At 37.2% G+C, this 13,754-nt stretch overlaps 1 protein-coding gene across 7 annotated transcripts in view; it reads right to left on the reverse strand.

Moving 5' to 3' along the window:
• Positions 1-13,754, reverse strand: part of vrk2 (VRK serine/threonine kinase 2) — a 178,042-nt gene that overhangs the window by 2,989 nt on the left and 161,299 nt on the right. For 4 of the 7 annotated variants that reach the window (XM_039738962.1, XM_039738963.1, XM_039738959.1 and 1 more), the window contains one exon: positions 5,490-5,639. The exons of 2 other annotated variants lie outside the window; for them this stretch is intronic. In XM_039738962.1, coding sequence (XP_039594896.1) covers positions 5,490-5,639 — 150 coding nt within the window. The remainder of the gene's footprint in view (positions 1-5,489; positions 5,640-13,754) is intronic. One more of the 7 variants, XM_039738961.1, reaches the window with a different exon arrangement.

The following is a 13,754-nucleotide window of genomic DNA, read 5'->3' on the forward strand; positions in this document are numbered from 1 at the left end:
TGAAAAAGCAGGTAACAAACAGGAATGCTTGTCAATATGGCTTTTATATATCTGATTATATTTGATTATTTAATGTGTCTTTTTTGCCAAAATAAAAATATCTGTTCAAAAAAAAAAAAATTGATAATAATTCTTACATTTACATAGTAGTGAGTTTTTCTCACTACTCAAAACGCCTGAGTGAGTGGGGAGCCACTTCAACCACCACTAATGTATAGCATTCATCTGGATTAGCTGTTAGGTGGCAAAGTGGTGAGTGAGATAGCCAATTAGAGACAGGGGATGAATTGGGGGCCACAATGACTACGCCGTGACGGGCAGTTCAGCCTGGACGTTGGGATACACCCTACTTTTTACAAAGGACGCTCGGGGATCTTTTATGACTACAGACAGTCAGGGCCTTGGCTTTACATCTCATCCAAAGTGCCATTTGTACAAAAGTGTCCCCATCACTCCACTGGGGCTTTGGGATCCACATTCAGACCATAGGATAAGCGTCCCCTCTTCCACCTGCAAACTAAGCTGTTTCTAGATGGTCTCCTATCCAAGTACTGGCTGATCCCAAACATGCTTAGCTTCTGGTGGATGACCTGTTCTGAAGTGCTTGTGGTATGGCTTTAAAGCTTCTTAGCAATTGTGTAACTAATTACAATTTTATAATTAATCCATTGTTTTGTTGGAAAAATCTTAGCTTTCACTTAAGAGTTATGACTACTTTGCCACATAAAATATACATGGTTGTTTATGTACGATTTGTGATACACTTTGGATAAAGGGGCCCTGGACAGCAGTATATTTATCTACAAAAATGTCATAAGACAGTGAACCATTTCTGTGTATTCAGTTTTTCTACTTCACCAACATAACCACCTATTCGCTTTCATTAATCTTGCCAGGAGTGCTACAGTAGAAATCATTCTTATGGATTCATTTAGCTGGTGAACATGTTGTATCCGTTCCATATTACTATCATAATGATAGTGGAGTTGTAAAGAGACAAATAACAATAGCCATATACAGTAATAAAGTAAACATTTTTGGTTTCTTTTAGTAATGGTTTCTCACATAAATATTACTAAGAGAAAAAAGTGAGAAGACAAACATATTGTTAAAACAATTTTCCATCCATTCATACATGCTGAGCAGGTCACAAAGGAACTGGTGCCAGTCCCAGCAAGCACAGGGCACAAAGCTTGAACAACCACTGACCAGGGCGCCAGAGCAGCGCAGGATGAACACACACAGACAGAAAAAACACACACTCGGGCCAGTTTAGCACCTCCAATCCAACAAACCTCTGTGTCTTTGAACTGGGGGTGGACACTGGAGCACCTGGGGCTAAACCTCAAACAAATTACATTCAAAACTGGGAAGTCCTGACGTACATCACTGCCAGTGGAAATTCTTAGTGCAAGATTTTACAAAGCTGAAAGAAATTCTCGGAGTGCAGCATGCATGAGTTTTGAAAAGCTAGTATAAAAGATAACTTAGTCACTTGACAAATGGGTCTGAATATGAAGAGGTTCAAAAATTAATTAGTTAATGCTGCTCATTTACCTTGTCATAATTTTTTAACAACCGTTTTAAAATGAGCTTCACCATTAAGCATATTTTTTTAAATGAGTTTACAAATAATTTAAGCTAGGGTTCCATTTAACAATTTCATTAATTGAGTGTAAAGGGTAAAAAAAGTAAATAATTTCTAAAAATGTAAACACTTTATTTTATATACGGGTGATGCAATAAATCTAGTTTGACTATTTTGAATTGTTTTAACTCTTATCAACTAACATCTTGGTGAGTGTTTACTGCTTGTATCAACCTTTCATATTTTCTGGCGTTTTTGCACATATCAGTGGTCTAACAAACATGTCCTTCACAATGCAGGAGAGGTACATAACTAAATTTGGAATTAGTAGGAAATTAAAAAAAAAAAAAAAAAAATTTACAGTGGATTAATAAATATTTAAAAAAGAAGTTGCAAAGGAAAAAAACTTCTTTATAAGGCATATAAGACTAATGACTGCAAAGTGAATCGTAGCACGTATGAGAACATGACGGCAACCATTAAGAAGGATATCAGAGAGGCTAAAAGACAGTTGGAGAGGAATATAGCAGAAAGAAGGCGAAAGAAGACCCCAAGAGATTCTTTCAGTATTTTAGTAGTAAAAGAACAGTTAAGGAGGAGGTCAAGTTCATCAGGAATAGTAAAAGGGAATTAAAAGATACAGACAATGAAATAGCAGATGCCCTAAACTTACATTTTTCTGAAGTGTTTACAAGTGAGCAAGTGGATAACCTCCCAGAGGTAAACGTAACTACTAAAGAGGTACTGAGGGATTTGGAAATTGTAGAGGGAGAAGTGCTGCTCAGATTAAATAAGATGAAATCAAACAAATCACCAGGCCCAGATAATATTTATCCTCATGTTCTTAAGGAGGCTAATGAGTACATATATAAACCCTTGACACATATTTTTAGAGAAAAGCCAAGGAAAATTACACCTTTTATTGGCTAACTAAAAAGATTACAATATGCAAGCTTTCGAGGCAAGTCAGGCATCTTCTTTAGGCAAGATGTAATACAGAAACTGGAGTTCCATGTGTTAATATACACACTAGAACAAGAAACAACATTGGTAAATCTTTAAATGAGAAGTCTTGAATGTACAAAAATAATAGATTCATTCAGGCTAAGGTTAATTTAACAAGAAAGAGAGAGAAGAACAATGTATGGTCAAGATCTTTGGATAAGATAACTGTCCAACAAAGTCCTTTGAAGTTAGATGAGTTTTTCAAAACAATGTGGCTCTGTTGACAGGTTATCTGTGTCAGTCTGAGAGATGTAAACAATCCTCATATCTGGCCATAAAACTCTTGTCTTTATTCAAGCCATGTTGTAATGTATTACATTTTACCATGAGTTTAACTCCCTATTCTTTTCCCTCTTGCTGTGTTTTGAAGTTGCCCGTAAGCACTGTAACTTTAAAGTCAATGTCAACTTTATTTTTGGTGGTTGTCTGTATGCCAGGAGGGGAGGCTCAGGAAATACATTTTTCAGTGTTTGGTCATTATTTAGCATTGGCTGAAGTTCTTTTATAATTTTTTGAAATGTCAATGTCAATTTATTTATATAGCACATTTAAAACAACACAGTAATGCTGCGGCCAAAGTGCTTTACAATAATAGAATAAAAGAAAAAACAATAAACAATAAAACAAATAGTAATAAAATATATGAACATAAAATAAGATAGATAATAAATAGAAATAATGTTATATGATCACAAAGAGGAAAACCATCAGTATTACTGAAGGTCACTGAATGCAAGTGAAAAGAAGTGAGTTTTTAATTTTGTTTTGAACTGTTCAATTGTAGACGACTCCTTAATATGATGAGGTAGAGAGTTCCACAGGCGAGGGGCAGCAGCTGCAAAGGCCCTGTCCCCCTTGGTTTTACATTTGGTGCGAGGGACAACAAGGGACAACTGACCAGAAGATCTAAGCACTCTGGATGGCTGGTGTAAAATACACAATTCAGATAAATAGACAGGAGCAAGTCCATGTAACGATTTAAAAACTAGCAGCAAGATTTTAAAATCAATTCAAAAACTGACAGGCAGCCAGTGTAAAGAAGCTAAAGTAGGAGAAACAGAGTCATACTTCCTTGCCCCAACCAGAAAGCGAGCGGCAGCATTTTGGACCAGCTGTAACCTGTGTATCAGAGATTTGTTAATCTCAGAATACAGCGAATTGCAATAATAGAGGTGAGAAAAAATAAAAGCACGAGTAGCTTTCTCAAGGTCTTTAGAAGATAAAAAAGGATTTATCTTACCTAATAGACGAAGTGGGGAAAAAGCAACTCTTGACTACAGAATGTACTTGTTTCTCAAAAGAGAGGTTACTATCAAAGGTAACACCAAGATTGCGGACATGAGGTTTGGAAAAGGCAGAGAAAGAGCCAAGAAGTCCAAGACCAATTTGGGCTTTAGCTGGTGGACTCAATATAAGCACCTCTGTTTTATTTTGATTTTAGAAAGCCGATTTAAAGTTAATTCAGTCAAAGCAAAAACTGGTAAAATTTTGTCATCAAAGCCTAAAATTATGACCAACTTTTTTCAATAGTGGGTTTAAATCAATGTCTGCTCACTGAAAAGCATGGTCTTCTGTTTGTTCCTAGCATAAATCTAAATAACAGCATCTGCACGAGCTACAGATAAAATTGGGGTTTATTCTGTTCTGTCGTGGTCTCACGCGAGTGATGATGAAGAGGATCTGCCTGCTTGTGTAAAGCAGGTTGCTATCAGCACTTGTCATTGAGTTTCTTATACTATCTAACATGTGACCTTAATGCACAGAGGAGCAGGTGGTGCATTCAGCGCTCATGAAAACAAGAAGTCCCATCTCTCTGCTGAGATTACTGTGAGGGTCTCCAGTTGGCAAAGCTGGTTTTGTGTTTGGCCTGCTGTGTCATTTCTCAGCCCTACCTGACATGTCAGCCATGTAGGACAGTGTGTGCTAGTGACCTTGCGTATCAATGCTGCATAGTGGCATGCATGGCGCACTGAAAGCTTAAACTGTGACTGCTCTTGGCCGCATGTACAATAGAGGGATTGCTATTCTGTCAGCAGCAGTGTGTTCAGGCAGATGCACTTATCACGTCAGGTATGTGTGAGGTAGCACAGCCATGAGGGGCACTTGAAGCCCAATTTCAGTGCTGCTATCCCATGATCATGAAAACCATGGGCCACATTGCATGTGTCATGGTATAAGCTGTCAACTGAGACCAAGATCAAGCTTCAAAGGCGGTGTGAGTTTTTGCGTGACAGACATACAAGCCTTACAGTTTTATATACTGTATATAGATTTTGACTTCCCAGTCAGTCTAATCTTTATGTCTTTTAGATATTGGAGGAAAACTAAAATTGCCAAGAGAAGAATTCATACATGCACAAGAGAATGTACTCGACACTAGCTAACAGAACTTGTTTCGTAGTACTTTTACACCACCACTGACAGAAACAGGGAATACATCCCAAAAACGACATACTGAAATTTATAGGGGAGGCACGGTGGCACAGTGGGTAGCACTGCTGCCTCGCAGATCGGAGGCCCGGGTTCGCTTCCTGGGTCCTCCCTGCATGGACTTTGCATGTTCTCCCTGTTTCTGCGTGGGTTTCCTCCCTCAGTCCAAAGACATACTGGTTAGGTGCATTGGCAATTCTAAATTGTCCCTATTGTGTGCTTGGTGTGTGGGTGTGTGTGCCCTACGGTGGGCTGGCGCCCGCCCGGGGTTTGTTCCTGCCTTGTGCTAGCTGGGATTGGCTCCAGCAGACCCCCATGACCATATAGTTAGGATACAGCGGATTGGAAAATGGATGGATAGATGAAATGTATAGGATTTCATTATTATATCTGCAAAATCAAACCATATAAACCTATAAACCAGTTGTTATAAAATTTTTAACATACTTGAACAATAAAAGGTTACCTCTTCCCATTTAGCATCCAAATCTTCTTTGACTTTATTTTGTACCATTCTTGATCTTGTCAATGACGTTTTGCTTTCATTCAAACACTTTTCCACAGGTTGTGTTGTCCTTATGTCACGTCTCACTGATTTAATGGTTGTTGCATGCTGCTAAACAAAATTGCAGTATTTTTGACTGTGGTCAATTTTAACATTTTTACATTTAAAAAATGGAATTGATCTCACAAGTTTATTCTTCAGATTAGCTATGCTACCCATCAAGGACAGGATGAAATCTGAGTAATCAACGCAGACTTCAGTCTATTCTGTTAATGTTTGCAGTGAACTATCTATTGTATTTTGTAATGCATGTAGTAATAAAATTATTGCATTTTTATTCCAACACATGGTGTTTCATAAACATTAGCACTGCTTTAACCAATCCCATACCAAATGGTACATAAAAGAGACACAGCACCAGCCACACACAAAGACACTTGTCCTTTTATTAAGGTGGATAATGTAATGACCATGTCTATTGTGTATTCATATAACAAGATTTGTACATAAACCTTTTACATGGGGAAACTGTACACTCATTAAAAAAATTAAACAGAAGGCAATTATTTAAATTAAAAGAAGGAAAAGACTAAATATCACATAACAGAACCAGTTAGCGTTCTGGAACAGTCAACAAGGATTTAGATGGAATTTTACTACCAATGTGTGTGCTTAATGAGTGGTGCTTATGATTTTGATATATATATACAGTATATACACACACACACTGTATCCTACACAGCAGAACCTTGGATTGCGAGCATAATTTGGAAATGTGCTTGTGTTTCAAAGCACTCGTACATCAAAGCGAATTTCCCCATAAGAAATAATGGAAACTCAGATGATTCGTTCCACAACCCAAAACTATTCATATAAAAATGATTAATACAAAATCTAAAGTAAAAATACATAAAACAAATTAATCTGCACTCTTCCTTTGAAAAGAATCATGGCTGGTGTGACTGAGTTTCTAAACTCTTTTGGGATTCCACGCAACGGGACGACACGGGGAAGAGCGTTCTGAAACAACCGCAGGCTGGACATAAAAGTGAATCCGAAAAGATCACAGACATGCTATAAGCGCCTGCTGTTGATGGGTGATACAAGGAAAATTATAAATGCAGGCCACAGCATTACTTGGCCACTAACCTGGCCCTGACCCTGCCTGACTGCTGTGTCTGTGTATAGGAGACTGGCAGATCCTGCTACAATAAATAACCGTGCTGTTCCTGTTTCAAGCTGAATAAAGCTGGTGTTGCTAAAGTACTGAGACTCAGCTTTGTGTTTTGGGGTCCAAGACAGGGACTCACATGTTACAGCACACACACGTAGTCACCATACTATAGTAAACAGTATACACTCATACGGATGTTGACTATATGAGTGAGGCATGTCGACTGGGCCCGAGAATGGTAGACGATTACTCACAATCCTCCAGCGAGAGAGAGAGAACCACCATCAGCTCAGCTGTGATCACGTGACGCTTGGCAGACAAACCGTATACAGACTACTCATACTGCAAGACCTCGCTCGTTTATCAAGTCAAAATTTATTAAAAATTTTACCTCATCTTGCAAAACACTCGCAGACCAAGTTACTAGTAATCCAAGGTTCCACTGTACTTTGTTCACAAAGAGATGTACAAAAAACCATAGACTTTATTACAAGGACTGTATTGCTCAAACCAAATCTAACTATTAGACTCTCATAATTTCTTCCAATAAAGGTAACACCAAGTCATTGTTTTCACTGCTTAATAATATCACACAACCCCCGGATTCTTTACCTTCTCACCTTTATTCAACAGATTTTTGCAATACCCTTATGTCTTTTTAATGAAAAAATCCAGAGGATACACTAGTCTCACGGTAAGGATTCCTCCAGTACTTCATTTGAATTTCACCCACCTACTCACCCATCTTCATCTCTTTTCAGTTTTCTACTTTCTCAGAAACCTTAGATCTCATCTGTAACTCTAACCATCCACCTGTCAACTGGACCCCCTCCCTACAATTCTGGTCAAAGCCTGCAACCCCTCTCTGGCTCCCCTTATTTCTGCTATAATTTACTCTTCTCTCACTAGTGGTACTGTCTTTTGAAAACGGCTGCAATAACCCCAATTCTGAAAAAACCTGGTGCCAATCAGACTAACGTCAGTAATTTTCGTCCTATTTCTAATCTACCCTTCATTTGCAAAATTCTTCAAAAAAAAAAAAATAGTGGCTATTCAACTTCATTCTTATTTATCTCAAAATAATCTGTATGAACAGTTCCAGTCTGGTTTTTGCCCTGTCCATAGTACAGAAACAGCACTTATCAAAATTACTAACAACTTTCTTATGGCAGCTAATTTGAGTGCGGCATTTGACACTATTTGTCACACTACTCTTCTTAATAGATTATCTTCCATTACATTACCCACACTCCACTAGATTTGTTTAGATCCTAAATCTTAGGGCACAGTCAGTTTGTTCAGCTTAAAACTTTCACATCCCAACCCACCGCTGTTACTTCAGTTGTGCCCCAGGGCCCCCCCTTTTCATTATTTACCTCCTTCCCCTTGGCAATATCTTTCGTAAATATAACATTAGCTGCCACTGTTATGCTGACGACACCCAGCTCTGCCTCACTAGCAAACCTACTGCTTCCTTTCTACCTTCCTCACTTATTGATTGAATAGCAGAAATTAAATCCTGGTTTTCTTAAAATTTTCTTAATTTAAATAGTGACAAAAATTAAGTTCTCCATTATCCAAAATTGATGATTTTCATTTGTTATTGATAATTCCTCTGTCTCCCCTTCCCCACAGATTTAAGAGTCGGGGTGTCATGCTTGATACTACTTTATCTTTTCAGTCCCACATCAATAACATTTCCCAGTCTGCATATTTCCACTTGCGTAACATTAATTGTATTCACCCTCTCTCACTCCCCACACCACTGCTATCCTTGTTCATAGCCTTGTCATTTCTCATCTGGATTATTGCAATTCCCTTTTCTTTGGTTTTTCTCGCAAATCTCTAAGTTTCAACTGGTCCAGAATTCAGCTGCCCACATCATTACTAGAACCCCTCTATTCACCATATCACTCCCGTCTTGCATCAGCTTCACTGGCTTCCAGTTAAGTTCAATTCAAAATTCTTCTGTTAACTTTTAAGGCTATCCACAACCTTTACCACTCCCTATCTGTCCGACCTCCTCCATGTTGCCATTCCCTCCCGAACCCTTAGATCGTCTTCCTCCATCCACTTGATTCTCCCCTTCGTCCGTCTTACCACCATGAGGAGCAGGGCATTCAGTTGCTCTGCTCCCAAGCTCTGGAACTCATTAACTTCCGAGCTTAGAAACATTGGTTCATTCTCACTTTTCAAATCTAAACTTAAAACTCATTTGTTTAAGACTACTTTTTCTCTTTGACTATAATTGCTCTGTCTGATTTTAACTTTTATATTTTAGTTTTGTTTATAATGTGTATTTTATCTATTGTTCGGTGTCCTTGAGTCTTTAGAACGGTGCTTATTAATAAATAAAATGTATTATTATTATTAGTGGCTGTGCATGGAACAAACAAACAAACAAACAAACAGTCTACTCTGCTCTGTTTTACAAACATGTCAAAGTGACTTGCTATTTGGTTTATATATGGTATAGAATGCCAAACACTTAAAAGGCTTGAACTATTGGTTCATTATTAAATGATAAAGTTAAAAGGATCACCAAAGTAATAATTTAATGTTATTTTAACTGCTAACCATTTCATTTTATCAAGTAAAAAACACAACAGTTCCTCTACCATGTGATTTGTAAATACAGTTTTGTAGAGGCCTGGCCTAGGGATTTGCTTTATATAGTATTTGCAAACTGTCCTGCTTTCTGTCACAGACTTACTGAATGGCCATCAACCCAAATATTTCACCCCAGAGCATTCTTAAACATCCCCCCTCAGCAACCAACTGTTTGAATTACTGTATGTTCAGGGGTGTTGGTGTTACCGGGTAAAATAAATTTCTAAACAGAATGTGGGCTAAAATTGTATAAGCAATGTATTTCATAGTGGAACACTCCTTGGCAAAACACTCTGTATATTCAGTTTCAGTAAAATAAATGTGCATGTTTTCCTTTTTGAATAAAAAGGACATATACTTACTCTCCTGAACAGTTTATTTTAAAATATTTTGATTTCGTTTCTTTTGAGATCTCAGGGTTAACTCTGCTGTGACCTTTGAGTCATACTGTTTATAATCGTTATGCCGCCTCTGCCCTCATAAGTAGCGGTTTTATTTCCAAAACACAACATTTGCTTCTCAGGGGTCACATTAAAATTTCATGTTAAGTGAACATAATTGTGAGTTGAAAACAACTTTTCTTGCATTCACAAAAAAGAAAAGGATTCTGACTTATTTCGATGTGTATGCAATTACTCTGTGGATTCTTTTCTGAAGAAGTAGTGTGCATGTAAAGAGAAAAAGATGCGATGGGCAGATCTGTGTGTGTGTGAACTGGGGAATTTGAGCACCTTTGACTGGTGCTGCACATTAAAACTGTAGGCGAGTCAATATAGTCCAGTAATTTAAAATGCTAGAAAAAAGGTTTATATCTGCAGAAATATTGTCTTAAAGAGGATCAACAATCAGTGCAGCAAATTTCCTCTTCTGAAATAAAGGACATCCTGAAAAAATGGACAGAGCTACAAACATTTGTAGAGAAGACCCACCCAGACAGAGAAAAAGCTAATTGTTGCATTAACTTGCTTAATGACAATGTCATGTCGCACTACAGAACTGTGTTGAAGACAGAAACAGACAACCTTAGACCCGTTTTTATTTCTGAAAAGGTTGAGACCTAATGAGCCAGAAGCAGGTCCTAGTGGGCTACAGCCTCTCCCAAGGAGAGAAAGGACACCAGAGAGCCAGAGTCCTGATGTTCTTATGGAAGGAGACTCTCCTTCTAAACAATAACCACTTTCCATTTCATTCTCCTCCTCCTCCCTTCCTGCAAGCCAAAGATGTCAACTTAAATGGTGAGTACAGTATAAAATTGTTGTTTCTGGTAGGCTAGGCACTTTTTATAACTTTATGGTTAGTACATTAGAAAAATTATTGGTGTTTTTGGTAAATTATGCACATTATACAACCTTTTTTTTATTATGAAAAGGTTAAGTAAATGGTGCTGTGGGAGGTTAGGAACACATTATGGGTATTTCCATTATTTCTTATGGGAAAAATACATCCTGAATGGGTTTTCACTTAGATAAGGTCAAAGGATTCCATTAATACACAGTGACTTATACTGGGGGATTTGCCTTGGTATGAGGAGCAGTGTTGTGGGAGTCCAGTGGCTGCTCTGAATTGTCCTATAAACAGACAAGGAATGTGAGGACATTTTACAGAAGACTGTGTACTATATGTTGTAAATAATACTACCTCAGGAATTTCCTCCATTCCAGGATGGTAAGCTCTAAATACACATCTCAAAACTAATTTGAGTGGTTTCATAAACACCAGCAAGAACTGAAGTGCTTTACATGGCCTCCTCATTGATCAGATCTAAATATTATTGAAACTTCATGGGAAGATCTGGAGTGCAGAGTTCAATGTAGATTTCCATCTTTTTCTTCCCCCAAAGATCTGGAGTCTTTTCATCGTAAGAAATAGTCAAATATCCGAATGCATACAGTTCAAGACTTGTTTGACAGCATTTCAACAAGGACTACAGCTGTTCTGAAGACAAACGGTGGCCTAATGCATTTTAGCCTTTATAGGTATTTCCATTATCTTATATTTTAGTCCTTTATAATTTTAGTAAAGGATATGTGAAGAAGCAGCAGACTACAATTTTTCAGGTTTTAATTTGTGGGAAAACAATGACGGTCACTACATGGTGCTTTAAAAATGACGTTTATTGCATTAAAACAAAACATCTATTTCTGAGAATAGGCTAAATGAGTCTACACCAATAAAAGGAACGAAACAGGATCTAAGAACATTAGAAAAAATAAGGACATAAGCCCTGCTCCCTCACAACCTCATTTACAACCTCTGGCCAGGATACTCCTTTTCTTCCTTGCATGGCAAAAACATGGATTTAGGTTAACTGGGTGTCTTTAGATTGGGATGGTATCTCATATGTATGTGTTTGTGTTCTGTGAATCCCATCCAGGGTTAGTCCCTGCCTTAGTCTTGATACTGAATAGAAATGGAAAATGCAGGTTCAGACCAACTGATGAATGGGCAGATATAGACTCTTGGACAAATAAGCAAACTGTAAACCTAGATATAATATCAGGAGAGATTGGATCAATTATAAAATTGTGTCAAAGCACTATGAAATATATAGGTTTGCAAAACAAAGATTACTTCCTACTACTTTACATAAAATGTCTTAGCACAATGATATGTTTCTATCACCTGTTCTATGGGAGGCATACAATCTGTGTTTTAATCTGGAAGAATCTTATCTGCATTACTAATTGGAGTTTTACCAAATCTGACTCTTCTACTGAAAATCTACCAATAATACATACACCATGCTAAGCGCTGAAATTCTGAATTTCTGTGAAAGTGCCTCAGCTATGTGGTTTCTGTAATTAGCTATATTCCTAATAACAATATACATATCTCCTTGAATCAATTTAAACAGTTAAAAATATATTTTGCTTGGTTTCTTATCAAAGTTTAGCCCTTAATGGCAAGAATATTGAAATGTTAGCAGATGTTTTATGAAGAACTGATTGGCTTGTACATTTTAGAAATATGGCAACCATTAACACAATGGTATTAGAAGTGTGTACAAGTGATTTCTGCTATACATGAGGCCAGGACATTTTTTGGAGTAAACAAATCATTTTTGCTGCGTTTTCCTTGTTTAAAACAGAAAGCAGGAGCAAAAAATTCAGGGTCTCACTTTAAGAATATTAGAGTACTAGCAAAATACCCGCGCTTCACAGCGATGTCATGTGTTAAAGAAGTTATGAAAAAGAAAAGGAAACATTTTAAAAATAATGTAACATGATTGTCAAAGTAATTGTTTTGTGTATTTGGCGGCAGCGTCACGAAGTTGTTTTCGGCAGCTGCATCAGAAAATGTACCACGACGTCTGACACGCCTCCTTTTTACTGTTTTCTCACAGCTTGGATTGCTGCTGTCATATATATACACACACACACACACATATATATATATACACATAAATACATACATACATACATACATACATACATACATACATACATACATACATATATATATATATATATATATATATATATATATATATATATATATATACTAGCAAAATACCAGCCTGAGAGAAGTAGTGTGTTAAAGAAGCAATGAAAAGAAAAGGAAACATTTTGAAAATAACGTAACCTGATTGTCAATGTAATTGTTTTGTCACTGTTGTGAGTGATGAGTGTTGTTGTCATATATATATATATATATATATATATATATATATATTTACATATATATATTTACACACACACACATATATATATACATATCTATACATATACACATATATACACACATATACATACATACACACACATATATACACACAAATACATATATATATATATACATACATACACCCACACATATATAAACATATATATACATATACATACATATCTACATATATACACACACAGCTATTTCAGTATCAGTGCAATACGCTGTTTGTTAAACGGTTGACTCCGCTCTTACGTGCAATAAAAATCAAATCATTCAGTTGTCTTTGCTCATATGTCATTTTAGAGCTGGACGCCTGGCATCTTTTTGGCCACAAGTTCGCTTCTGTTTGGTGTGAGGTTCTGTGTTGTGGAGATTCTCAGGATGGATTGCAGGTGCTCATCAGTGAGGCGACTCCTGTGTGCTGTTTTGTTAGTCTTTATCACTGAGAAGAGCTTCTCACACAGATATGTGCTACCAAACATGCACAAGGTTTGAGCCGCATGTAAACTGACTTTTTTTGTTCTTCAAAGTCACCAAAGCGCCGTGCAAACTCAGTGCGCAATAACTCTAGTAAGCGGTAAGTGTTAGCAAGGCAGCTGAAGCGCTGCATTATGGGATCTGTAGTTTATTGTGTTACCAGCGCTTCATATACCCGGCTTTAATAACAATAATACAGTATATAAAATGATCTCGCGGGCAGGATATAATTACACGCTGGTCCGGATGTGGCCCGCGGCCCTTGAGTTTGACACATATGGACTAAATAGAACTTG

Source organism: Polypterus senegalus, chromosome 16, assembly GCF_016835505.1.
Source record: "Polypterus senegalus isolate Bchr_013 chromosome 16, ASM1683550v1, whole genome shotgun sequence".
In the NCBI taxonomy this organism is placed as follows: domain Eukaryota; kingdom Metazoa; phylum Chordata; class Cladistia; order Polypteriformes; family Polypteridae; genus Polypterus; species Polypterus senegalus.